The following is a 27,902-nucleotide window of genomic DNA, read 5'->3' as shown; positions in this document are numbered from 1 at the left end:
TATGCCATTTATGCAAAATATGCCTTTGGAATTTTGATAGGGATTACATTAAGTCTAGAGATCAATTTTATTATCTTCACAACATGGAGTCCTCCAGTTCATGAACACAGAATGTCTTTCCATTTATTTAGGTCGTCTTTAAATTATTTCAGTGATGTTTTGTGGTTTTCAGCTTTTCAGTCTCTTACCTCCTTGATTCATTTTATTCCTAGGTATTTTATTCTTTTAGATTGTTTTCTTATTTGCCTTCTCAGATTGTTCATTGCTGGGGTATAGAAACACAACTGATATTTGTGTGTTCATCTTATTTCCTAAAACTGCTGAATTTGTTTATTAGCTTTCTTGTGGATCCTTTGGATCGATCGATCTATCTATATCTATCTATGATCATGTCACCTGTGAATATAGTTTGACTTCTTTCTTTTCAGTTTGAATGCTATTCGTTTATCCCTTCATTTATACCCAGTTGCTCAGGCAAGACCTTCCAGTCTTCCAGTACAACATCAAATAGCAGCATTGAAAGCAGGCATCCTGGGTATATAATCTTAATGGTCAGTTTTAGAATCACCTGAAAACTTTTGAGGACTAGAAACAGTAGCCAGGATTCCAACTCCATTTTCTGTTTGGTCTTTTCTTCCTTCTTCATCAGTAAAGCTGGAATTATAAAAGCTTCTCTTGCAGGTCAGCTGGAAGCTTTGAACTGATAAATGTCCAGTGCCTCTGTACTTCCTGATGCATAAGTGGCTCACACTGACCTTTGCCCTGAAATTTTCATTGCTCCCCAGAGACTTGGCTGTGTCTACTACATTTAATTGCACACTCGTGTAGGACAGGCCATTGTTCGCATAAATGGCAACTTTTTGTTTTAATACTATATAATAATTTTAAGCACATGATCAGAAACAAATAGGAACCCAAAGTATGCAGAATTGAACTGCATGATACTGCTCTTTCAAATATTTCAGTTGCATTAAGAAGCAAATGAATAGGGAACTGCACAGGAAAAAACTGTCACAACTTCTCTGCCTGGTGGCTGGTGAATTCATTTGGCACCGATTTAAGACTGGTTTTGGTGCTGAAATGCTGAAATAGAAAGGAGTGTGAGGCTTAGAATTAAGAAAACATGGTATGTTGTGGTAAAAAGAACGATCACGATCTCTAGGAAATAATATAGACTGGTTTCCCAAATATATTTTTGAGAAAAGTAAATTACTTTATTTTATTTTTTTTAATGTTTTATTTATTTCTGAGAGAGAGAGACAGCATGAGCATGAGAGGGTCAGAGAGAGGGAGACACAGAACCTGAAACAGGCTGCAGGCTCTGAGCTGTCAGCACAGAGCCCAACACAGGGCTTAAACCCACGAACCGTGAGATCATGACCCGAGCCGAAGTCGGATGCTTAACCGACTGAGCCACCCAGGTGCCCCAAGAAAAGTAAGTTACATTTTTAATAAGGGAATAACATAGAGATGTGTTTGTTAATTGAACACGTAATTAAATTGATCACCTTTACCAAGTGGCAATAGGGTGAAGGAATAGTAATGAGCATAAGATGTCCCTGGCTGTGGAGGCATGGCCTAGCCTGTCTCCTACCAGGTCCCTGGGTGGGCTGGATTGCTCTATGGCCTTAGCTGGATGGGCCAGAGCTGCATAGAGAGCCCTTTCAGGATCTCCAGGTCACAGATGGGAGTGTCTCCTGACAGGTCCTTGTGCCAGCAGGACTGTTCACAGACTGCTGCTGGGATGGGCTAGAGTCCAGTTATAGGGCTGTTTCAAAATCTGCACTTTGACCAAGTTTGGTAGACTTATTTTCAGGGGCTATTGGACCCCAGCTAAGAGTAAGAGTGTCTTGGAGACAGTTCATTGGCCACCCCAGTGTCTGCAGCCAGGACTGAAGTCTGTATGCCTATTACCCAATGCATGGGTGGGTGTGACTCCTCCCAAGTCCTTTAGCATATGGCGCTGGTGACAGAACCAAAGCCAAATGGGGCTATAGCCAAGTCCTCGGGGTACAGAGCTGTTTCTGCATCTGTAGCCATGACCACGGTGGGTGAATCAGCAGCCTGGGTGCAGGCTTGCCTTCTCACAACAGCTCTCCTTAGTTTGGGACTGCACCAGGGTTTCACAATCTACCTGGATCTCAAGGCTCCCACAAAGGCACTTTGTCCTCGGATGGATGCCTGATTATTGTGGGGGGGGGGGAGGAGGCAGGGGGCAGATATGAGCAAGGATGTCTTATTTGGCCATCTTTCTAACATTAGTACTCTGAGTATTCCTTTTATAAAGTTTTGACTTCTACATAAATGTTATAAATATTTTTAAATAATAAAAGGATTTTTTATAAGTCACAAAATTTAAGATAAACAAATTAACTATACATCAAATTAAAATCTGGTCAGAAAAAAAATTTCAAGAAACTTGAATACAGTATTCAGACTATATGTTCCTGGTGGGGTATATATTCTAAGGACCAAGAGAAGTGCAAGAAGATCTTAAATTTTACTTAGTAAGTTTGCTAATGATAGATGTATTCGTTTCATAATTCTGAAACTATTTTGTATATATTGTAAGACACAGAGATATTATATCCATTGATGTCTTGGGAACCAGAGTTTACATTGTGGGATATGTAAATGTAGAGAAAACATAGAATCTTGTGGTGTTAGACTTGTATTGGAAGTATCTGTATGCACTCATGTTAAATGTATATATGGTGTGTGAGAGAATGGGGAAGGGAAAAGGAAGGAGAAGGGAAAGAAGATATTTGGGGACAACTGGTAAAATTTAAATATGGATCATATATTAAAATGTATTAGTTAAATAATGTTAACTTTTAGGTACAGTAGTGATATTGAGGCTATGTGGCAGAATATCCTTATTAGAAAGTGCATGCTGAGCATAAAAAGGATCATCCACAAAGATCAAGTGGGATTCATTCCTGGGTTACAGGGCTGGTTCAACATTCACAAATCAATCAATGTGATACATCACATCAATAAAAGAAAAGATAAAAATCATATGATCCTGTCAATAGATGCAGAAAAAGCATTTGACAAAATACAGCATCCCTTCTTAATAAAGACTCTAGAGAAAGTCGGGATAGAAGGAGCCTACTTAAACATCATAAAAGCCATCTATGAGAAGCCCTCAGCTAACATCATCCTCAATGGGGAAAAACTGAGAGCTTTCCCCCTAAGATCAGGAACACGACAGCGATGTCCACTCTCACCACTGTTGTTTAACACAGTGCTGGAAGTCCTAGCATCAGCCATCAGACCACAAAAGGAAATCAAAGGCATCAGAATTGGCAAAGAGGGAGTCAAACTTTCACCCTTCGCAGATGACATGATACTCTACATAGAAAACCCAACAGACTCCACCAGAAGCCTACTAGAACTGATCCATGAATTCAGCCAAGTTGCAGGGTACAAAATCAACGTACAGAAATCGGTTGCATTTTTATACACCAACAATGAAGCAACAGGAAGAGAAATCAAGAAACTGATCCCATTCACAATTACACAAAAAAACCATAAAATACCTCGGAATAAACCTAACCAAGGATACAAGAGATCTGTATGATGAAAACTATAGAAATCTTATGAAGGAAACTGAAGAAGACACAAAGAAATGGAAAAACATTCCATGCTCATGGATAAGAAGAATAAATAGAATTAAGATGTCATTACTACCCAAAGCACTCTACACATTCAATGCAATTCCAATCAAAATTGCACCAGCATACTTCTCAAAACTAGAACAATCTATCATAAAATTTGTATAGAACCACAAAGGACCACAAATAGCCAAAGTAATACTGAAAAATAAAACCAAAACAGGAGGTATCACCATCCCAGACTTTAGCCTCTACTACAAAGCTGTCATCATCAAGACAGTATGGTATTGTCACAAAAACAGACACATAGACCAACGGAACAGAATCGAGAACTCAGAAGTGGACCCAAAAGTATACAGCCAACTCATCTTTGACAAAGCAGGAAAGGGTATCCAATGGAAAAAAGACAGCCTCTTTAACAGATGGTGTTGGGAGAACTGGACAGCAACATGCAGAAGAATGAAACTAGATCATTTTCTCACACCATGCACAAAAATAAACTCAAAATGGATAAAGGACCTGAACGTGAGACAGGAAACTATCAACACCCTAGAGGAGAAAGCAGGAAACAACCTCCTTGACCTCCACCGCAGCAACTTCTTACTTGACACATCCCCAAAAGCAAGGGAATCAAGAGCAAAAATAAACTGTTGGGACCTCATCAAGATTAAAAGCTTCTGCACAGCCAAGGAAACAACCCAGAAAATTAATAGGCAACCAACGGAATGGGAAAAGATAGTTGCAAATGACATATCAGATAAAGGGTTAATATCCAGAATCTATAAGGAACTCACCAAACTACACGCCCGAAAAACAAACAACCCAGTGAAGAAATGGGCAGAAGACATGAACAGACACTTCTCCAAAGAGGACATCCAGATGGCCAACAGACACATGAAACGATGCTCAGCATCCCTCCTCATCAGGGAAATACAAATCAAAACCACACTGAGATACCACCTCACGCCAGTCAGAGTGGCTAAAATGAGCAAATCAGAGAACTCTAGATGCTGGCGAGGATGTGGAGAAACGGGCACCCTCCTACACTGTTGGTGGGAATGTAAACTGGTACAGCCCCTCTGGAAAACAGTGTGGAGGTTCCTCAGGAAACTAACAATAGAACTCCCTTATGACCCAGCAATAGCACTGCTAGGAATTTACCCAAGGGATACAGAAATGCTGAGGCATAGGAGCACATGTACCCCAATGTTCATAGCAGCACTCTCCACAATAGCTAAAACATGGAAAGAGCCTAAGTGTCCATCAACAGATGAATGGATCAAGAAGATGTGGTTTATCTATACCATGGAATACTACATGGCAATGAGAAACAATGAAATCTGGCCATGTGTAGCAACATGGATGGACCTTGAGGGTGTTATGCTGAGCGAAATAAGTCAGGCAGAGAAGGACAAATATCATATGTTTGCACGTATAGGAGGATTAGGAGGAACTTAACTGAGGAACAAGGGGGAGAAGAAGGAGGGAAATGGTGGGGGAAAGGGAGAGAGGCAAACTGTGAGAGACTCTTGAATGCTGACAAAATCTGAGGACTGATGGATGTGGGGGGGGAGGGGGGATGGGCATGGAGGAGGGCACTTGTGGGGATGAGCACTGGGTGTTATGTGGAAACTAATTTGACAATAAACTATTTGTTAAAAAAAGGAAAGTGCATGCTGAAATATTCAGAGGTGAAATGTCATGGTGTTTGTAATGGACTTTCAAATGGTTCAGAAAAAAAATTAGTGTGTGTGTGTGTGTCTGTATTAGACACACACACACACACATATATATAGCATGTATACACAGAATAGTATATAAAATAGTATATAAGGGGGAAGTGGAAGCAAATATAGAAAATATTAACAAACAGCTCATTTAGCAAGGCATATACAGGTATTCATTATATTCTTTCAATTTTTCTTTGGGTTTGATACTTTCTTTTTTTAATGTTTTGTTTATTTTTGAGAGAGCTCAAGCAGGGGAAGGGCAGAGAGAGCGGGAGACAGAGGATCCAAAGCGAGCTCTGCACTGGCAGCAGTGAGCTCGATGTGGGGTTTGAACTCACGAACCACAAGATCATGACTGAGCCCCCCAGGTGTCCCTGGGTTTGACATTTTTCAGTGCATACAAAAAGTTAAGAAATGAAGAGATTCAAGAGGTAGAATGGACAGAACCTATAACTGATAGAAGTGGGAATGGAGGGACAGCCAAGTCAGGAGTGGCACATAGACTTCTGGTTTGTCACAGGGGTGTCATCACTGAGATGGGGAGCTCTGGAGGAAGGGCAGGCAGACAGGGAGTGATGAGGCTTCTGCTTTGGACACCGAGAAAGACTTGTCTATAGGGTACCCAAGTGGAAATGTCTAGCCGACTATTGGACATACAGATTTGGAGGCTAAGTGACACTGTAAAGAGGTGAGCGTAGAGTTGGAGGCATGTGCTCCTTTGCTAGGGCTGTCATAACAAAATACCACAAACTAGGTGGTTAAATGGTAGAAAGTAATTTTCTTAGAATTCTGGAGCTAGAAGTCTGAGACAAAGGCATTAGGAGGATTGGTTTCTTCTGAGGCCTCCCTCCTTAGTTGTAAATGGCCTCCTTTCTGCGTCTTCACATGGTCTTTCCTCCGTGTGTGTCTGTGTCCTGATCTCCAGTCATACTAAATTAGGGCCCATCTGAAAGACCTCATTTTAACTGAATTACCTCATTAAAGACCTTATCTAAAACTAGTCACATTCTGAAGTACTGGAGTTAAGTGTGTTTGGGAAAAGGGAGGTTTTCTAAAGGGAGACAAATATGGAAAGGAGGAGAAATAGTAAGAGAGGAAATTAGCTTATGCATTTCAGTAAGTGGTCTCCTATTTGGCCCAAGTCAAGGAAGCAGGAAAAAAAAAAAAGGTTAGACACAAAATCTGACTTTCAAGGGCAATTCTACTTAGTAGAAAGAAACTAAATTTAAACATGCCACAGTGTGTTTGGGAAAGGAAGTGAAATCAAAGAAATGAAGCTAGGAAAGCTCCTTGGCAGTATTTCTGTAACTATATCCAGGAGCGAGAATTACAATGGATTCCTCACCCGTTGGGTCCTGGACTAAGGGATGTTTTTGCAAGTTGTGGCAAATAAGCTCTGGCATATATTTATGAAATATTTGGTGGTGGGCAGGAAGGAACAGGAATGACAGGAAAAGTACAAGAATAAACTTGTCTTTTTGTTTGATTGCATAGAATCAACTCACTATAGCAGGGCAATCTTCTTTTTGTCCCATGTATTTTCATTCCTTAATAGCTATGTGACCTTGGACAACTTACTTGCTCTCTCTATGCCTTAGTTTTCCCATCTGAAAATGGTGGTAACACCTTCCTTAGAGAGTTCTTGTCAGGGATAAATGAATCAACACGTGAAAAAGTTTAAACAGTTCTTGGTGCACAGCAGACGGTCAATGGATGTTAGTAAACCTCGTCATCCCTACGTCGCATCGTCACGGTCAATACCCATGTCCCTCTAATTTTGTTTGTGTCATTCCCTCTGTCAGCAAGGCCTTCCTTTCTCCACTTTATCTGCTTGAAGTTGTGCTGCTCTGGGGAGTCTTTCCTGAGGATTTGAACCCACGCTGATCTGACTACAGGGAGGAGATGGAAGGCTGAACTTGGGGATGTTATGGATGAGTTCAGATGGTGGACAGCAATGGGAGGGTTTTCAATAACATCATTCAACATACATGTGCTGAGCACCTACTGTATGTAAGAACCAGGCAAGACACAGGAGATAGAGATGGAAAGGGATGGTACTTTTTACCAGGGAACTTTTTATCTAATGGATAAAGAAACATACAAGTGGACCAAGATATAATAGAGAAGTTTAAAAGGTTCAGTAATACAGCAAAAGGCACAATACAATCTAAGAGTGTGGATCATCCCCATTAGGCTGAAAACATGCTGAATGTCTCTGATCTTTTAAAAAAAAAAATCTCATTTTGACCCAACAATGCCCTCTGGCTACCTTTTTTTGTTTGTTTGTTTGTTTTTTGCAGAGCCCCAAACCCCTCCTTATTAGAAAACCATAAATAATTGTGCTATAGATTAAATGTTCGTGTCCCCCTAAAATTCGTATGTTGAAATCCTACCCCCCAGAGTGATGGTATTGAGAGGTAGAGCCCTTATAAACAGGATCAGTGTTCTTATGAAAGAGGCCCTGAGAAAGTTCTCTTGTCCCTTTGGCCAGTGAGCACACAAGAAGACTATGAGGAAGTGGTTGCTCACCAGACACTGAACCTGCCAGTGCCTTGATCTTGGACCTCCTGGCCTCAAGACTTTAGGAAATTTCTCTTGTTTATAAATCTCTGGAGTCTGTGGTATTTTTGTTATAGACCTCGGACTAGATGGATAGATTGTTAAGCTTATTATTTCCACTCTCTCGCCTTACATTCCTTCTTTTCTAAAAAGAAAAAAAAATGCTTAAAACTTCAAGAATGATGAAAAGGTATAATTTTCTCACCCCACCCTCTAGTTCCATCTCGCATCACCCAGTTATCTAGTATTGGTTTATTTATATATTCAGATATTGGTTTTGTGGTTGGTACAAATATATTCTATCTTCCTTTTTTTTAATGTTTTATTTATTTCTAGGAGAGAGAGAGAGAGAGACAGCGTGAGCAGGGGAGGGTCAGAGAGAGAGGGAGTCACAGACTGAAACAGGCTCCAGGCTCTGAGCTGGCAGTCAGCACAGAGCCCGACGCGGGGCTCGAACCCACGAACTGCGAGATCATGACCTAAGTGAAAGTCGGACGCTTAACCGACTAAGCCACCCAGGCACCCCTCTATCTTCCTTTTTAACATAAATGGCACCATACCATATGTGTCATGCTGTCCCTTTTATTTCCCCCTTAACAATATATCATAGGGAACTTTCTCTAAATACACAAAGAGCCTCCTCATTTCCTTTTATTGGTCTCCTCCTAACTGACATTTAAGTTGTTCCCAGTTAATTGCTCTTACAAAGAAAGCTGCAATTATATAATGACCCTGCATGTGAGTCATTTCCCAAGTCTAGAAGCAAAAGTGTTAAGTGACTAGAAGTAGATACACCTGGTCTAAGTGTAGACCTTAGCTCCTGCTAAATTTTTCTCCAGAGGGTTGTTGCCGTTTACCTGCCCACTAGCCATTAGAAGAGTGCCTGTTCCCCTAAAGTCTTGGCAAGGGCTCTTGTACCTTGTGGACTGAAGGTGGGGAGGAGCTGGGGGTGGGGGGCGGTCGCTAGAACACATGCCCTTGCCTGGACAGGCTCCCAACCCCCTTATCTACAAAGGCAATGGGACAACACTGCACAACCCTCTTCGACTTCCAATGTTCCACCATATAAAAGCAGCCATTGACGACTAGGAATTATGTCATTTGTATAAAACCCAGACCTATTTCTGAGTCTGTGGTTCATGCTGTTGCAAAAAAGGTATTACATTTTACCTTTGTCAGTTTGTAATGAGAATTTCCTTTTACCTGTGTAGCTCAGAGAGCACCTGACAGATCATCTCAAACACAACAGACCTGTTCCTGAGTGAGGGGCGACGTCTTGGCAAGTGTTACCACACTTTGGGAGTTTGTCAGTCTGATAGATGAAATAAATGTGGGGTTTTTTTATTGTTTATTTTGAGGGACAGAGAGTGAGCTGGGGAGGGGCAGAGAGAGGGGGAGAGAGAATCCCAAGCAGGCTCTGCCCTGTCAGCACACCCCAGTGCAGGATTTGAACTTAGGAACATTGAGATCCTTGAGATCATAACCTGAGCCAAAATCAAGAGCCAGATGGGCACTCTGAAACCAATGTTATCTTAATGTAGTTATAATTTATAGCTCTATTACTATGAAGTAAGCATCTTTTTATATATTCTGTTCCATTTTTTTCCTGTTGGATTAACTCTATATACAAACGAAATTATCTCTGCATGAAAGTTGCACATTTTTTCCCTCGTGTGTATCATTTTCTTTTTTCTCCCCCTGCTCCTTTCTTCTTTTAAAACAGCTTTATTGAAATATGATTCACTGTACTGTACAATACTGTACAATTCACCCATTTAAAGTACATATTTTAAAAAAATAGATCCTAGAGTTGTGCAACTATCACCACAATCTAATTTTCAAGTATTTTTCTCAACCCCAAAAGAAAACCCCATACCCTGTAGTAGTCATTTCCCATCTCTATTTTTTTCAAACTACCCACCCACCACCCCAGCCCCAGGCAACCACTAATCTATTTCTGCACCGTAGATTGTCCTATTCTGACATATCTTATAAATGGAATCACACAATATGTGGCTTTGGTAACTTTCTTCTTTCACTTTGTTCCTATTCTTTCTCACACGTGTTCCAGTCTGTATTTTGTGTTCACTTACGCTGTTCTTGAATAGGTCATTAACTATAGCTGTCTTACATGCCTCAGCTTTTCTTCCTACCTCCCTAGGTCTTTCTCCTCTTCTCTCTAGACATGGGAGTCCCCAGGAGGCAGTCCTTGCTCCTCTTTTCTACCTCCACCCCCTCTCAGCTGCTCATCTGGTCCCGTGGTACTGGGGAGACCAAGAGCTTGCTATAAAAATCCGTTCCCCTGGGGGCACCTGGGTGGCTCGGTTGGTTAAGCTTCTGACTTTGGCTGAGGTCACCATCTCACAGTCTGTGAGTGGAGCCTGCTTAGATTCTGTGCCTCCTTCTCTCTATGCCCCTCCCCCACTCATGCTCTGTGTCTCTCTGTCTCAAAAAATAAACAAATATTAAAAAATTAAAAAAATGGGACGCCTGGGTGGCTCAGTCGGTTAAGCGTCCGACTTCAGCTCAGGTCATGATGTCACGGTTCGTGGGTTCGAGCCCTGCGTCGGGCTTGGTGCTGACAGCTAGCTCAGAGCCTGGAACCTGTTTCAGATTCTGTATCTCCCTCTCTTTCTGACCCTCCCCTGTTCATGCTCTCTCGCTCTCTCTCTCTCTCTCAGAAATAAATAAAACATTAAAACGATTTTTTTTTAATTAAAAAAATGTGTTCCCCTAAAATTTTGGCCCATGAATATGAAGTAGGCATTCTTCTTCTATTTCTCCTGCTAAATACAGCTAAAAACTCTGGGACATTATATACAAAGCAAGCATTTGAAAGGTAGAAAGAAGGCAGCAGGCTGGCTAGAGACCTCGGGCCCCAAGGAATGGTATGGTAGGGAGTTTTCTGGCATTTTCTTTTTGCCTCATGCATCCCAGGCTTGGAATTGGAGAAACCAGCAACTCAAAATGCCAACGGGCATAGACCAACAATTCCACAACAGAGCATATTTTCTCTAGTCAGAGAACCAAGAAAGGGGCAGCCTAGTAGGGAGAAAAGTTTAGATAATAACAATCTACTCTAGCCAAACACCACAGGAAAAGCAAACCCAACCACACAAGCAAAGGCTGAATGGAAGCCTAGACCTTCTACCCTTATCAGGCTATACTGAGGTTTTCCAACAATCCTGCCTGGAAGGTGTCAGAGTAAGTCAAGTAGGGAGTCAGACTTTCAGCCCAGGGGGCCAGTAAACAGCCACCCTTCCCACCTGTGAGGTCGGTGGAGCCTGTCTGTAGAAGCTCGACTTCCACCCCTACCATCAGTGAAGTGTCGCCTCTCTGGTGTCAACCGGGCAATCTATTTATGTATCTCCACCTGGTAGAACCACTCCTTCTCCTTCAGAGAAAGCAAGCTAAGATAGAAGGTTTAAATAAGACCCAAAGTTGCATAACATGATACAGAAATAGTGAGATTTCAATAGAAAAAATATCACTCATCATACCAAGAACAAGGAAGATCTCAGAGTGAGTTAAAAAAAAAAAAAAAAAAAAGCTGTAAAAGCAGAGATGACAGAAAGGTTAACATTACCTGACAATGACTTTAAGATTTTATTTCATTTTTGGGGCACCTGGGCGGCTCAGTCAATTAAGTGTCTGACTTTGGCTCAGGTCATGATCTCAGTTTGTGGGTTCAAGCCCCACATCAGGCTCTGTGCTGACAGTGAGGAGCCTGGAGCCTGCTTTGGATTCTGTGTCTCATTCTCTCTCTGTCTCACCCCCACTTGTGCTCCATCTCTCAAAAATAAATAAATGTAAAAACTTTAAAAAAAAAGATTTTATTTCATTTTGGAGTAATCTCTATACCCAACATGGGACTCAAACTTACAACCCCAAGATCAAGAGTCACATATACTACCAACTGAGCCAGCCAGGCAACCCTATCTGACAATGATTTTAAAGCAACCATGACAAAAATGCCTCCAGGAGCAATTAAGCCTATGCTTGAAATAGGGCACCTGGGTGGCTCAGTGAATTAAGTGTCCAACTCTTGATTTTGGCTCAGGTCATGATCTTGTGGTTTGTGGGTTCAAGCCCCTCATCAGGCTTTGTACTGACGGTGAGGAGCCTGCTTAGGATTCTCTCTCTCCTCTCTCTGCCCCTTCCCTGTTCATACTGTCTCTCAAAATAAAGAAATAAACATTAAAAAATAAAAAAAGACTATGCTTGAAATAAATGAATAAAATTATAGACTTAGCAAGGAAATTGAAAGTCTCAGCAAAGTAATACAAGCTGTAAATAATTAAATGGAAATTTTAGAATTGAAAAATACAGGAGCACTGGGTGGATCAGTCAATTGAGTGTTTGACTCTTGGTTTCAGCTCAGGTCTTGATCTCACAGTTCTGTTTGTGAGTTGAGCCCCACATTGGGCTCTGAGCTGACAGTGTGGAGTCTGCTTGGGATCCACTCTCCTCACTCTCTGTCTGCCCCTCTCTCCTCCCTTTCTCCCCCTCTCTCAAAATAAAGACATAAACAAACAAAAAAAGAAATCATGGAGGCTAGAAAGGTATACTATTTCTTTGAGCAATGGGAAAAAAAAAAAAGAACTCAATACAAAATTCTATACCTCCCCAAAAATGTCTCTCATGGGTCAGGGGGAGGGGGAAACAAGATACCCTCAGAGGAAAGAAAATGCAAAGAATTTTTAAATTTGTCACTCCAAAAGAATGGCAAAAGGATATTTTTTAAACAAAGTAAATGATAAAATAATATGGCTTAGAATATGAGGGGAAAAGGATGTAGCAAAAACATGGGTAAATACAACAAGCTTGTCTCTTCCTCTTGAGTGTTCTAATGTTTGAGGGTAAAAGCAAAAGTTACAATGCTGTTTGATGTGGTTCTAAATGAACAGAGAAAATATTTAATGCGATTGTATTATAAATGGGGAAAGTAAAAGAAGTTTTCTACACTTCCGTTGAATAGGTAAAATGACACTAGTAGATTGTGCTAACTTGTATAACACCTATAGCAACTTCCAAGACAACTGCACAAAGATCTATTCACAAACACTACAGACAGATCCAAATGGAATTCTAGAAAATGTTCAAGTAACCTATGAGACAGGAAAAAGAAACCAAAAAAAAAAAAATCAGAGAAAACAAGCACACACAAAAAATGAAAGGGCATAATTAAGAACTAATGTATAATAATTACATTAAATGTAACCTGTTTCAGTTATTTATTTACATGTATTATATATTGATATTTTATCTAAAACATCGATTATGCACTATGGTGAAAAACTATGGTTTAAGTTTATTTCTTGAGAGAGAGAGGGAGAGAGCGAGCAGGGGAGGGACAGAGAGAGGGAAGGAGAACCCCAAATAGGCTCTGCACCATCAGCTCAGAGCCGGATGTGGGGCTCAAACCAAGATCATGATCTGAGCTGAAGTCAAGAGCCAGGTGCTTAACCAACTGAGCCAACCAGTGCCCCAAGAAACTATATTTTTAAGGTATTGAAAAGGAATTGCTGGGGGCAGAGTTTTCTGGGTCACTCTTATAATGCAAATGGAATTCAGGTTCTGATCCCCTTAGGAGAACTAAGGCTTTGTCGAGCTAGAGGCTGGAGGCTGGCCCTCCTGGGCCCGACAAGCTCAGAAGGCAATTCTGGCCACAACTAGCACCACGGTTCCAGCACTTTCTCCCCCGGGTGTAAATTGAGATTGGGATTTAATCTGGTTGAGCCCATTATCCACTAGGAAATCACACAGACCCCAGGAGCAGCACAGAGAGCAGGGAGAACAATTCCTTGTTCCTGATTGATGCTGGAAAGGGGGTTCAGTACAAAAACCCATGAGTTGTTGTCATTAGTTGTGATACGCAAGGAGACGCCCATATTCTTATCTAAATTTGTCACTACAAATCCTGTCAATGTTTTCTTCAAAATGCTCATCCTAAAATATGTTAGCAACTTTTTCATGTGAAAAGAAATTGTAATGTGTCCGTTCATTCCGGAAACCATCAACTATTCCTAGGATTAAATTTCTTCCCATTTTCATACTTGAGAGGAGGGACAGGTCTCCCAGACTTCTAGGTCATTTGTTCCCCAGGCTGCATTGCTAATATGAAAGATTAAAGTTCTTGGCCCTTCTTGGTGTTCTAGTCTGGAACTTCCCTAGCAATGACTGTCCCCATCTATAGAATATACTAGATCCTCACCTCCAATTGTTAAAATGATTAGAGAATTTAGTAAAAAAAAAAAAAAAAAAAAAAAGGTGGTATTTGCACTGGTTTCAATCTTTTTCACTGCCTTCAAGGCCTCTGACCTCACCTGGACCTCTCATTTTTAGTTAGATGACTGTTTCTTCCATTTCTTTCAGAAGTATAACTGGTCCGTTTTCTCCATCTTTAGCATGTTTCCAGGTGTTCATATATACTCTCTACATTCTCCTCTTCCTTGGCATAGAATTCTGCTAGGACATTTGGTTTTAAATCACAGAAACCCAACTCAAACTAGCTTAAGAAAAAAATCTAACTTCACCATAAAGGTGGGTGTCTTGGGAACATTTGTATGTGGCTAGGTCCCCGGGCCTAGCTAGAGCCAGGGGCTTGTTTTCCATTTGGACTAATTGCCTAGACAGCTCTTTTTGGAACTGCTTCATTATGTTTCTGCACTGTTGACCAGCCCCGCCAGCTCTCCCATCCATCTGGTAGAACAGGTCATCGGTAGTGCTCAGGTTCAAGTCTCTATTCCATTAGCCAGTCAGCTGGAGCTGAAGAGCTCAATTCTGATCCTAAATTCCCAATGATGCATTCTGATCAGGCAGCTTGGGTCAAGACCCACCCCTGGACCAATGAACACTAGCCACAGAGTCAGATCACAGTGTGTGACCATGGCTCTTTCTCTGGCAGCCATCTGAACGATATAGGGGCAGAGGAAGGTGGGAGGTGTCCAGCCCCATCAAAGAATCGGAGCAATGGAAAGTCCCAGAAAAGGAAGAGATGCTGGGACAGATAAAACAACACATATCTACTCCATGATTTTCTTTCCTCTTCTCCAGGTAAATTGCAAGGTCTTGAGCTTTCGGTTCTACCTTTTACTATCTCCTTCAGGATCTAGTTTCATGAATTACTTTTTTATTTTTCCCTTACATTTTAAATCTGTTCCACTTACCTGGGTGCTTTTTCCTTAGGTTGGAATTTGCTCAAGTCTCTCCTCTACTAAAGGAATGTTCTGTAACTCTTCTTCAAGCTCCTGGTAGATCTGTGTGCCTTTCTTTTCGGCCAAATAGAGGTCATCTGGCCCTTACGTTTTACCCCAACCTGGACTTCTCTGTCTTGACTTACTTCACCTCCATTTCCCCAAGTTGTTTCTTGGTCTCTGAAAGGCTGAAGACAAGGAAGAGAAGGAAGCACGATGTTTATAGGTCATTGTGAAGCAGCCCTTCCAGTGGGTGTAATGTCTGACGTGCCAGGGTCAGCTCCCCTCAAGGCACATCTGAGAAATCAGAGAGCCCAGCCCCAAGGGGGACCCTCAATTGGGAGGCATGCCACCGACCAGTCCCTGACCTTTCTAGCTTCCTGGTTCTAGAGAGTCTGTCGCCACAGCACTACCTGGACCCCACCCAGGCTGCTGATAGCTTGTTTACCAAAGCCTCCCTGGTGAAAGGGCCTTCTCACGCACAGGCCTGAGAGGATTCCCTCAGCCATTTACCCTTTGCTTCCTCGGGTGGGAGTAATTTCCTGCCATCCTGTGCCCTCTGGAATGAAGGGGACAGGTAACAACCACAGGTTCAACCTGAATTGCTGCTTTAATGGTACCCACCGCTAAAGGCTGAACCCTTCACCCTCACTTACTAACCACCTTTCTGGTACTCTCGGCTATATGGATGCTTCTGTGGTCCCTCCTTTTCATAAAGTCCATTGCTTTAGCTTTTAAAAAACTTATTCCAGGGGTGCCTGGGTGGCTCAGTCGGTTAAGCGTCCGACTTCAGCTCAGGTCATGATCTCATGGTTCATGGGTTTGAGCCCTGCATCAGGCTCTGTGCTGACAGCCAGCTCAGAACCTGGAGCCTGTTTCAGATTCTGTATCTCCCTCTCTCTCTCTGACCCTCCCCTTCACGCTCTCTCTCTCTCTCTCTCTCTCTCTCTCTCTCTCAGAAATAAAGAAAACATTAAAAATTAAAACTTATTCCAGAAAGTTTTAAACACATGCAAAGTAGAGAGACTAACATGACTATCACCCAGTTTCAATGATTATCCATTTAAAGCCTGGATTGTTCCAGCTGTATCCCCAAACCAACACCCTCCCCATTTTTTAAGATTATTTAAGTGGTGTCTACACCCAACATAGGACCTGAACCTATGACACCAAGATCATGCTCTTCTTGTTAAGCCAAGTAGCCCCCCACCCCATTATTTCAAAGCAAGTCTGAGATGCTGTATTTTGTCTGTAAATATTTCAGTATATAGCTCTAAACAATGCTTTTTTATTTTTGGTTATGGTCAGGTTTATTAAGGTATAGTTTACATGGTAAACTAAATTTTACCTTTACAAGGTATAGTCCTGAGGTTTTATAAACTCCATTATATAACAATCACAATCAGGATGTAGAACACTTCTGTCACCCCCCCACTGCCACCCCATGGCCACAATTCCCCTATGCTGCTTGCAGTGAACTCTCTTACTACCCCAAGTAACCACAGATCTGTTTCCTATTCCTTAGTTTTACCTTCTTCCAGAAGGTCATTTAAAAAATGGAATCCTAAAATCGCCTTCTGGAGACTCATGTTTTCATACAGAATTATCATATCAACATCTCCCCCAACCAACAATTCCCAGTATCAGCAAGTATCCAGTGTTTTCTGTTCCACGTTTGTCCTAAAAAGTATGTTTATGCTATGATGTAGGATCTAAATGAACTGTACACATTGTAACCGATTGTTAGGGTTCTCTAGAAAATCTGTGCATTTCCTCCCCAGCTGTTGTCTATGACATTGGGTGGTTGTGAAGAGTTTCCCTTAATCTGAATTGTACTGATGGCACCTGCATATTGCAGTTTCCTCTCTTCCCCATCGCCTTGCTACTGAAACGTGGAGCAGCAAGTATCTGTATCAAGTAGGAGTTCGTTAGAAACACAGAATGTTGGATTCCACTCAAGACCTTCTAAATCTGAATCTGCATTTTTAGTTTCTTTTTTCTTTCTTTCTTTTTTTTTAAACAAGATCTCCAGCTGTGTCAGCTCCTGTGAATTTGTAGTGAGAGCCAGAGCTTTGAGCCAGTTTAGGTTCTGATTCCCCACCTCTCCACTGTAAGGGATGCACCCGCACTTATTATTCCTTAAAGGGGCACACCTGGTCCTCTCTTGCCATGTCCCACTGCTCAAGGACTGGCGCCTCCCCATCACTCAGACCTCTGTTAATGTGGACATGCCCAAGTCCCCATCTCTTGCTGTCCTGCATTCCCTCATCCTGCTGAGTCCTGTGAGCTCATTTACCCACAGAACTTTCAGGACTCTCTTTCCTCCTTTTGTTTGCACATCTTTCTGTCTAATCCTGACTCCGCCCTTGGTCCTTCAACTTCCTTTTCAGTTGCTGAGAGAATGTATCTTCCTGTAGGTCCAGCCTGCACTTTGAACTCAAGTCCAAGCCTAAATCAGGATTTTCCCGCCTATCTTCTCTTTTGGGTGAGTAAACCGGCCATCCAACTCAGGCCAGCCTATTCCATTTCTCCCTCTTTCATGTCCTGCCTTTAATTAGTAAACGATTAATTCTTCTGTATTTGTCAGCCTGCATTTGGTGATGCTGGAGTAAAAAACAATCTCCCCAAACCTCAGTGACAAGACGGTTTTATTTTTTTTGCTGATGTTCTAAGTTGGGGTCTTAGCCGAGCACTTCTGCTGGGCTGTACATGTCTTCTGTATTCCAGGATCCAGGCTACAGAAGCAGTTCCCCATCTGGCTTATGGCAGAACTAGGAATCCATCTCAAAGCCTCTGGCAGTCACCTGAACCATTAATCCCCCACATGTTCTACTGGTTATAGTCAATGACTAGGTCAAATCCCAAGGCGGTGGAATGGGAAAGTGTGTTCAAGTATTTGGAGTGAGTACTACAATCTATCAAAACTCTTTTTTTAAATCTGAATTGCATCCCTTATTACAATTCCCTTTCCTCTGCCTTAAACCTCACTTTGTTCAGCTTAGAAGCCACCTGCTCTGGGAAGCCTTTCCCATCACCCTCAGATAAGGTCATATCCGCTGCTGTCTGTTGTCATGGTACCTGCGCTTTTCTTGTGGCACACTTGTGGTGAATTGTTTATGCAGTATTCAATGTCAGACTTTCTCTCTAGACTGTAAGCTCCATGAGGACAGAGCCAGCATCTGTATAGCTCACCCTTTTTAAAAAAAATATATTTTTTGGTGAGTGCATGCAGGAGAGGGGCAGAGAGAGGAGGGACAGAGGATTCGAAGCAGGCTCTGCACTGACAGGCTGACCGTGGGCTCGAACTCACAAACTGTGAGATTGTGACCTGAGCCAAAGTTGGATGCTCAACGGACTGAGCCACCCAGGCACCCCAGTTTTGCTTACTCTTTTATCCTTGGCACCTAGAAAAGTGTCTTGGCACCTAATAAGCATTCGATAATTACACGTAAATGAACGATTGCATGCTTTAACCATGCTCCTATCATCTGTCTTCTGGATTACTACAAGACCTCACCAATTGTTTCTGCCATTTGTGTACTCATACCATCTATGAACCTTTGAGCTCAGCCTCCCTTTCTGCCACTTTTCTAGCTGAAACAGTATTTGAAGTTTCCTGAATTATTACACTTTCTCAGACCTCCATCCTTTTGCACATGCTGGGCCTTCCATAGGATTCCCTAGCCTCAGTGCTGCTCCTGGTGAAATCCTACTCATCTTGTACACCTCACTTCCAAAGCCACCTCCTCTGCTGGGCCTGCCTCACCTCTCTGTGAAGATTCAGGCCACCACCCCCACCTTGCTTCCCCATTCTGTGTGCATATCGCCATCTTAGCAAGTATCAGGTTGTATCCTAATGGTCTGTGGGCCTCTACTAGACGATGTTCTGTGAAGCCAAGAATATTTTATTTGTCTTTATATTACCCAGCACTTAACATGGGGCCTTGCACAAAGCAGGTGCTCAAAATGACCTTCACACCCTTGCAAGCTACTTGTGCAACAGAGTAATACCTTCTCTATCCACAAGCAGCAGGTAAAACACACGTTAACCAATTCCATGCCCTTCAGGCATAGGGAAAGCCTCAGACGTGTGATCACAATTGACTAACTGTACTATGTGCTCAGTCCTCACTTGTGGTTTTCCAGTGTAGATTAGAGAAAGGAGAAAGACCCAGGGACAACAGCATGGAGTGACCTCTCTGATGGCCTGTCAGGAAACTTCTAGAGCATCCGACACAGCCAATAGGGCCCTATTCCTGTAGTGGCTGCAGTAGTCTTGTCCTGGTGAGGCCCGCTTCCTGCAGCCCTCTCCCACAATTCTGAGCCTGGAGACTTTCCCTTAGATCTAAGAAAGAAAAAAATCCTTGCTTGCTTTTCTGGTCTCCCTCTTAACTGAAGAGGGGGTACCAGACTCTGAGTCCCTGGTTTCCTGGTGATGGCTGCCTCTCTCAGGCTCCTGTCTTCCTCGTCTTTTCCCTGGTGGCAGTAGCAGTCTTGGCTTGGGATTTGATTTTTTTTAAATTTTTTAATGTCTTTACCTTATTTTGAGAGAGAGAGACAGAGAGTGAGCGGGGGAGGGGCAGAGAGGAAGGGAGACACAGAATCGGAAGCGGGCTCCAGACTCTGAGCTGTCAGCACAGAGACCGACGCGGGGCTCGAACCCACAGACCATGAGATCATGACCTGAGCCGAAGTCAGATGCTTAACCAACTGAGCCACCCAGGTGCCCCGGGATTTGATTTTTCAGGGAAGCAAATCGTACAGTCCATAGTGAATTTTTGCCCTGCCACACGTTGGCTCAAATAGTGGTTCTCAAACTTAAGCATGGGCTGGAATCACCTGGAGCCTCGGTTAAACCACAGATTGCTGGATGCCTCTTCTAGAGTTTCTGCTTCAATAGGTCTGGGATCTGAATCCAGAAATTTGCATTTTATTTTAATAAATCTACATTCATTTTTGAGAAAGTGTGTGTACAAGCAGAGGAGGGGCAGAGAGAGAGGGAAACAGAGGATCCAAAGTGGGCTCTGCACTGACAGCACGGAGCCCAATGCAGGGCTCAACCTCACAAACCCCGAGATCAGGACCTGAGCTGAAGTTGGACAGTCAACTGGCTGAGCCACACAGGCACCCCAGAAATGTGCATTTCTAAGAAGTTCCTAGGGGATGCTGATGCTGCTGGTCTGGGGACGACACTTGGAGAGTCAACTGGCCTCAATGATGAGCCTCAAGCAAGACCATGATGAAAAACCCTGGCCAGACAGGAAAATACAGAAAATTTCATCCTTGATCATGTATTTCATGCTTCACTGACACAGGTGCCTGCCATTTTTTTTGCAAGGAAGACTCTGTGACTTGATAATTTCTACTGGTAGAACCAGTTGAGCTGGATATTATTATCAGATTTACTTAGACCAAATAAACATAGTCATAAACTCTAAAAATAGAAGATGCTGGCATTCTGACTTCGCTGCAGGGGCAGTTCCTCAAACGTGCTCTTTATGGATCGGTATCACTGACTCATATTTAGACTAAAAGCAACACAAGCAAACTCATCATGAGAACTCAGCGTGTCTTCATCCCCAACCCCTCTCCCCAAGCTCTCTGTTTACACTTGATTTCAGAGTCTTGTATTCAACCATTAAAGGCAGTTGCTGAGGCATATTAATATAAATTTATTTCAAAAATTAATTATCCAATGATGTGTCCTAACATTAAATTACTAAGGTTATATTCACTGAAAAAATGGCAACAATGGGTAGAGTGGATGAAAATATCAGAAAAACTTTAACACAGTACCATTAAGACCAACGGTGGTGTCTTGAGAAATGTCACTCATGTCCCTTATGTTGTTCACTAATGGCCTTCGGTTTAGCACTATCTCTCTGTGCAGTTTTAATTAGAACTCATGCTTTTGATCTTGAACTAGGATTGTCATTGACAATAGAAGTTCCTGAGTGAGGAGGAAAACTCCTCATCATTTCCTTATCAGGACTTGGAGGATTTCTATCCAGTGGATTCTAGATGTCATTGGTGCTAACAGTCACATTGTTTTGCACTGTAACATCCTGAAATCTAGATACATCTTACAGTGGATGGCATTTTATAATCACGGGTGGCCAAGTGGGGGGTCAAGATGTGTTGTCACTGCCTGAACATGCATAAACACTGTGGTTAATCCTGGTGGGATGACTTTGCAACTGTAATCTCCGTATTTCTGTCAACGAATCACCTAAGGACCACCTGAAAAACAAACATGATGCCTATTGTCTGAAAGCATTCCATTGCAACCTTCAGGTAAGACAAAAAAACATTCTGGTATCAAAGTGTATACACTGGGTTTGGAAGGATTCAGTAGTGGAGTGCAGTTATGAAATGCCACATCACAAATGCCTGGTAATTAACAACACAAAGACACCAATGATGAAGCTGAAAAATGACTAAGCGTAAGAATAGAGATTCTGAGTGTGAAGAAATTATAGGAATTCCTCAATAAGTTTATTTTGCTTCTATTTTCCTTTTTACACACAAAAGTGATGTAGGATAATGATGTAAGTCTAGTTTTGAAAGCGCTCATTCAATAAATATTTAAAAATTCTAAAAGATAAAAACATTACAAAGAGTTTAATTGGATACATCTCCCCATCCCACCCCCAACTCCAGCTCTCAACTGTTGATTTGAGGACTCCTTTCATACTTGAGGTTGAGGATCCTAAAACCCTTTTGTTACTGTGATAATATCTACCGATATTTATTATATTCAAAACTTAAAGAGGCTTTTAATACTGAAGAATCCACAAATTCCATTAGCTGTCCGAGAGATAATGACACCACACATCACCTAGCCTCTGAAAAGCTCCATTGTGTGCTGGTGAAACTGGGGAGCCAAAGGGGCAAATGATGTTGTAGTGTTCACAGGGAGTTTTGACCTTGTGGATCCCCTGAAAGGGGAACACCTTTGAGAATCACTGGCATATAAAAATAATGGTACACCAGTACAGGTAATACAGATATATTTCTACCTTAGATATTGGAAGGATTTCCAAGTGGAAAACTATTGTTGGACAATTGGTATAGCACCGTGAGGCATGGAGAAACTACATTACATTACTACATTAACTGATGTAGTTTTCTTCTGTGGCTGTGAGAAATATTTTCCCCTTTCTACTTAAGTGGCCAGTTCACACTGGGTGCCCTAAAGGCCTCAGTAATACGGACCTTAGTAGAAGGTACCAGCGAATCAGGATAGTGGAATGGGCTGTCTAAGAGGACAACAGAAGTTAGGACAGAGAGGACAGTAGGAGAAGTGTGGTTTTGGTCCCCAGGAGAAGAAAGATGGCGTTTCCAGAGACAGAGGAGCTGGGCTTGCAGTTTCTTGAGATGTGGGGAGGCCTGCAAATGGCTGTGTGGGTATTGGCTGCAGATGGACACTGGAGAACCAGCCAGGGTCCCACAGCACAGTCAGGACTAGAGAGGACAGTCCCTGGGGAGCCACTGGCCTTTGGGGTACCATGAAGGTTTAAGCAAGCAGATGCTCATGACAGGCACCATGGATTGCTGACCAGAAGCCTCTTCTGTCACTGCCAGTGTCTTGACCTGGAACCCTAGAGCTACTCAAGGGAGGAGGACCAGAGCCATCTCACACACAGTTGGCTTTTGTTGGGACCAGACTGGGTTTTAGAAACTAGAGTAGCAAAGTAGTTACCAGCAGATCTGAGGTCATCCTGCCTGAGTGTGATTTCTAGCTCTGCCTCACTAGCTGTAATGGCATTGTCACTAGAACCCGCTTCGCAGGATTCCCCCTGGGAACACTATAAATAAGTGATGCACGGAAACTCTTCAAGCCATCTGGCATGGAATAGGTATAGATCTATACCATCATCTGCTGCACCTTGGATGTCTTGGAGATGTCATCCCTACCACGCTGCATCCTCTGAGTGTTGGTATGGCTAAAGTGTCGCCCTGTGTTTCAATGAAGACGAGATTAAAGCCCCAAGGCTGGAGTCCAGGGGACCAAGAGCATACTGGAAATTGCACAAGTGGTCTACTGTATAGTGGGCGGCCGAGGCTGCAGGGGAAGGTCACTGGGTGGGCCACTCCGGCCCGCAGTCTTTCTACCCTAGCCTATGGCACGAAGTCCTGCCAATCAAACCCTCAACTAGCTTCAGAGGGACCTAGAGGTTTTCTTTCTTCGGTGTTAGCACGGGAGTCCCACGCAGGGCGCAGCCAGATCGCTGCAAACTCCTCGAGAGTATTCAGGGGCCTGGATACTCCCGGGGCCAGAGAGGTGGCGCCGGTGAGTCTGAGCCAGGGAGGTGGGCGTGGGCAAGCATGAGCCGGCCCATCAAGGGTTTTGGCACCTGCCATTTGCAGGGGTACCTGAATTTGTCGTAAGCTCGCTCGGGCTTCCGGATTACCTCTCCTCTGACACTCATCCCGCCCCCAGGATGGGCGTGGCCTGCTCCTACCCTCACCGTCCCCCCCAGGGGGCGGAGCTGGGGGAGGGGTCTCTGTGATCGAGTCACGTCCAACAGGCGGAGCAGAGCACCGGGAGGCCGGCTGGGGAGGCACCACATCCGGCGGCTGACTCGCGTGTATAAAGCCGCGGCCGCTGAATCTGGCTTCCAGCAGTAGCTCTGGGCTCTTCTCGGCTGCAGGAGCAGCTGCTCCAATGCCCCACAGTGGCCATGAGCGTCCCGCATTGGTGGGACCAGCTGCGGGCTGGCAGCTCGGAGGTGGACTGGTGCGAGGACAACTACACCATCGTGCCTGCCATCGCCGAGTTCTACAACACGGTGTGTGCGCGAGCCGGAGTGGGAGCTGGGGTGGCAGGCGGGCTGGAGGGAGGGGAACCTCCCTAGTCGCGCCAGGAACCTGGACGTGGGTCTCTGCGTGTATCTGGGGCATTCTCTCTCCAGGGCCGGAATCAACCCGCGCCCCCTCCTCTGCGCCCCCTCCAGCTCTCCATCTGTCTTCTTCCGTCCCTACCCTAACCCGACATCTGGGCTCATCCTCCCCCTCTCTTTTCCTTTTGATGGCTCTATTGTCTTGTTTGATCCTCACCAGTCCTGAAGCCCGCGGTCCCTGGCAGCCCCTCTCCCAGGGGGAGGACTCAGCCTCGTGAACCTGCCAGGACAATTCCCCTCTTCCCCTAGGATTTCTGTGGCGTGACGCACTTGGGTCGCATTGTGCGGTTTTCCCCCCAGCACCTGCTCTAGGAGTCCGGGGGGCGGGGGAGGGGGGCAAGGGGGAGCCCTCCCCCCCCACCCCCCCACCCCCGGCAGGTCACAGGGCCAGGGCCCGCTGTGCTGACCAGCTCCACCCCACTAATACACCAACAGTAGGTCGAGCTACTTTTGGCCAAAGTCAGGTTAATGACCACTAGTTGTTATTTCTTTGTCTTTAGTTCCCAGTCTCAGTCGAGCCCCAAAGACAACTTCCCCAGGCCTGTGCCCTCGCCAGTGATTAAGCACAGGGAATGAGAGGGAAGTTTGGGAGTGATGTGTGCGTGCCTTGTGGGCTAGTACTGGCGAGCTGGAACTTCCCCGCTGCAGGAGCCGAGGTGTTGGAAGTCTTTATGCCAGGGAAAGCTTGAAGCTGGGAGGAAAATACTTTGACCTTTCACCACCATGCAGTGGTTTCGGATTCCCCGGCCCAGTAGAAGATGCTGCATGGTCCTTTCTGCTGCTGCCCAAACACAACACGTGCACAAAACAGGAGCTCCTGGCTTGCAAGTCACTGTGACTTTGAGATTGTTCTTCAGGGTTGCTCCTTAGATTTGCCGGGGAGAGCATCCTTGGCAGGAGCCTGGAGGTATCTCTGGTGGGCTGTTCCCAGCCCTTTCACTCACTGATGAGGAAACTGAGCTCTAGGGAAGCGAACTGTCATGCTCAGGTTTTTGACACAATCCAGACGTCTGTACTGTCCCCGCCATCCCTCCTCATCAACACTCCTGCTTCTTATCTATGACCAGGTTTGTTCTTCAAGGAAACCTGGCCCTTTGCCGTCCATAGATCCTGTGAGGGACACAGTGGAGGTGGCTATAGCTCATCTGTTGTACACCTCCTTTCAGAGCACATACTCTCAGGTGTAGACAGGGGCATACAGAATGGGCTAGGGTGTGGCTGGGTGCTTTCAGAGTGGTAACTCGTTTTCTCCATTTCTAAGTGGAGACTGCTACTAAGGATTTCACCAGAGAGTTACAGAACAAATGGCAGGTTGGGGACAAGTTCTCACATACCCAGCAAGGTAATTCTCTGTGGAGTCTGAGGTCAGTCAAGACTCTTGGCCACAGGTTGATCTATAACTGCCGTGCACTTCCTTGAAAAGCCCCAGAGTGCTTGATGAGGGGAGAGTTTATGTTATTTTTACTTTTACTCTAGTCCCATTGGAGCTACTAGGCAATGAGTGCCAAAGTCTTAATTTAAAAAAAAAAAATACTTATTTTTGAGAGAGGGAGAGAGAGTGTGTGAGCAGGGGAAGGGCAGAGAAAGAGGGAGACATAGGATCCTGAAGCAGGCTCCAGGCTCTGAGCTGTCAGCACAGGCCCCGACGCGGGGCTTGAACTCACAGACCGAGAGATCATGCCCTGAGCTGAAGATGGAAGCGTAACTGACTGAGCCACCCAGGTGCCCCCAGGGTCTTATTTAGAAATGAACTGTTGGGGTGCCAGCAGAGAGCTTTAAATCTCAGAGAAGTTTTTGGTCACCTAATCTTGTTCAGCGTAGGTCCAAAGAGTTTAGCAAAAACCATTTCCTTCTTTCTCTTTCCAAGCCCTAGTTATCTTCTGAAGCTTATCACAGGACACACTGGGCTTATCTCTCCTTTATTGAGGAAGACGGTGAACTATTACTTGGTGATAAACAGCTCATCAAATCCTCATAGGAAGGCAGCAGGTCTAAGTATCCATTTTAGAACAAAATTGTCATTCCTCATTTTAAGGAAAAGTTAAAGGAATTGAATATATAAAGTCCAAAGAGGACTGGGAGACGGATCTAGAACCTTCTTAATGGATCTTGAGGATAGCACATCACTAGTACAACTTCAATTACTACTGGCATACATTGTTTGCTAGGTGTTGAAGCTCTGCTCTGTCCTGTACAATCACCCTAAGCAGTGGCTGCTCGTTATTAGATCCATTCGATGAAAGGATGAAACCAGGGCTAGACAGATTTTGCAGTTTGCTGAGGTAAAGAAAATGGCAGCATTCGAGTTAAAACTTGGTCCATTTGCCCCTACAAAGATACTTCTTCTGAAGATACAAATGCCACTGTAGCTACCTTTGATTTCTTTATTTGGCACAGTACGGGTATTTATCATTTATCCATTCTTTAACTTAAAACTCCTGCCTTGGGATCATTTGACCTGCAAGGTAAAACTCTGATATAAAAAAGTCTGTTGAAAGCAGTTTTTTGCTATAGTTGTTCTTTATTATAAAATGTTAACCTTAAAAATAAAAGTTATCTTGCCACCAGCAAAAATGGGTCTATTATTTCTTAATAACAGAATTGCAATTCAGGATAAGCAAGCTATAGCAAAAGCATAGGCAAGTCCAACAAACAAAGGAGAAGAATGTTAACTTATGGAGAAGGAGGAAGTTGGGAGGGGTTGTTTTGAACTAAAGAGAGAGTTGGGGGTGATTGCTTCTCATTGGCTGAGTTGCAGGGATCGTGGATTTCTTGTGGGAGATGCGGTGTACGTCTTTCTCTGTTGGGACCTGTAATTGACCATTCGTTCCTGTTTAGAGGTCTTCTGTTAGGGGTCTGTAACTGACATCGAGTCACAGGGCTTCCCCTTCCAGCCTCCCCTACTAGCATCCCTTCAGTGAGGTTTCTATTTATTTTCACAAAAAGTGATCATGGTAAAAAAAAAGAAATTCACAGTATGCAAGTTGCAGTGAAAAATAGGCTTTCTTCTGTATCTTTTCAGACTTTTTAAGTCATTGTACAAAATACACGTATTTGTGCGAGTATATAAAATATGTATGTAGAATGTATACATATAATATCTAAGTTTTTATTTAACCCAGTTGAGATCATACTACACAAACTTCTCTTGGTGTTTTTACTTAATAGGGTCTTGGAGTTGGTCCCATATTGGCTCATATAGACTTCTCTTTTTCTTTACAATGTCTAATCAGTATTCCATTTAATGGATTGACCAGAATTTATTTACTCATTCAATCTCTTATTGATGGACATTTAGGAAACTTTTGTTTTATTGCTTTCATCTTGGTTTTTGAGCAGTGATGCAGTGAATATCCTCATACGTGCATCTGGAGACTTTTTCCAAGTACTAATCCTCTATGGGAATTGCTGCATCAAGGAGAATGTTTACTTAAAGGTTGATAATTATTGCCAAATGGCCCACCAGAGACAGCCCTAGTTTATATCCCACTGGCAATGTTTGGGTGCACAAAGCATTTTTCTTTGGGGCTCTGCGAATCTCCATTGCCTCAAGTCTCGTCGTCATCCCTGGCTTTAGCCAAGCCCAAGTACCCTTTCCAAGAACATGTCATGCTCTTTCACAACCATTTGCTTGTGCACATTTTGTACTGTTTCTTCCACGTGCAATTTTTATTGACTGGAGTTCCTTTATAGGTTTTAAGTTTTCAGGCTCTAGTCATGCTGAAGAGAAAGACTCTAAAACTTGCCACTTCTGAGAAAAGTAGGGTCTGTTTTTTTAACCACCGGGCTTTGCCTTTGGGGACTCTGTCACTGGGCAGTGACTCAGGGTCAGAAAGAAATCAACTAGTGCTGAAAACAGTGTGGAAGCAAAATATATGCATAAGATCAGCTCATGAT

At 43.5% G+C, this 27,902-nt stretch overlaps 1 protein-coding gene and 1 long non-coding RNA gene across 3 annotated transcripts in view; one reads left to right on the top strand and one right to left on the bottom strand.

Annotated features, from left to right (window-relative positions):
* Window positions 1-897: 897 nt before the first annotated feature.
* Window positions 898-24,225, bottom strand: LOC120239890. Its single transcript, XR_005530531.1, has 3 exons — window positions 24,163-24,225; window positions 15,076-15,290; window positions 898-1,083 (listed from the first exon to the last, which is right to left on the bottom strand). It is a non-coding gene; the product is annotated as an uncharacterized LOC120239890 (long non-coding RNA).
* Window positions 23,669-27,902, top strand: part of ACER2 (alkaline ceramidase 2) — a 29,153-nt gene continuing 24,919 nt past the window's right edge. Inside the window, exon 1 of one of the 2 annotated variants that reach the window (XM_039244423.1) lies at window positions 23,669-23,894. In XM_039244423.1, the coding sequence (XP_039100354.1) occupies window positions 23,787-23,894 (108 nt within the window). In that variant the 5' untranslated portion in view covers window positions 23,669-23,786. The remainder of the gene's footprint in view (window positions 23,895-27,902) is intronic. The other variant, XM_039244424.1, reaches the window with a different exon arrangement.

The sequence above is a fragment of the Hyaena hyaena genome, unplaced genomic scaffold (assembly GCF_003009895.1).
Source record: "Hyaena hyaena isolate Hyena2069 unplaced genomic scaffold, ASM300989v1 scaffold_240, whole genome shotgun sequence".
Classification (NCBI taxonomy): domain Eukaryota; kingdom Metazoa; phylum Chordata; class Mammalia; order Carnivora; family Hyaenidae; genus Hyaena; species Hyaena hyaena.
The sequence above is the reverse complement of the archived record's forward strand: the minus strand, read 5'-3'. Positions and strand labels throughout refer to the sequence as shown.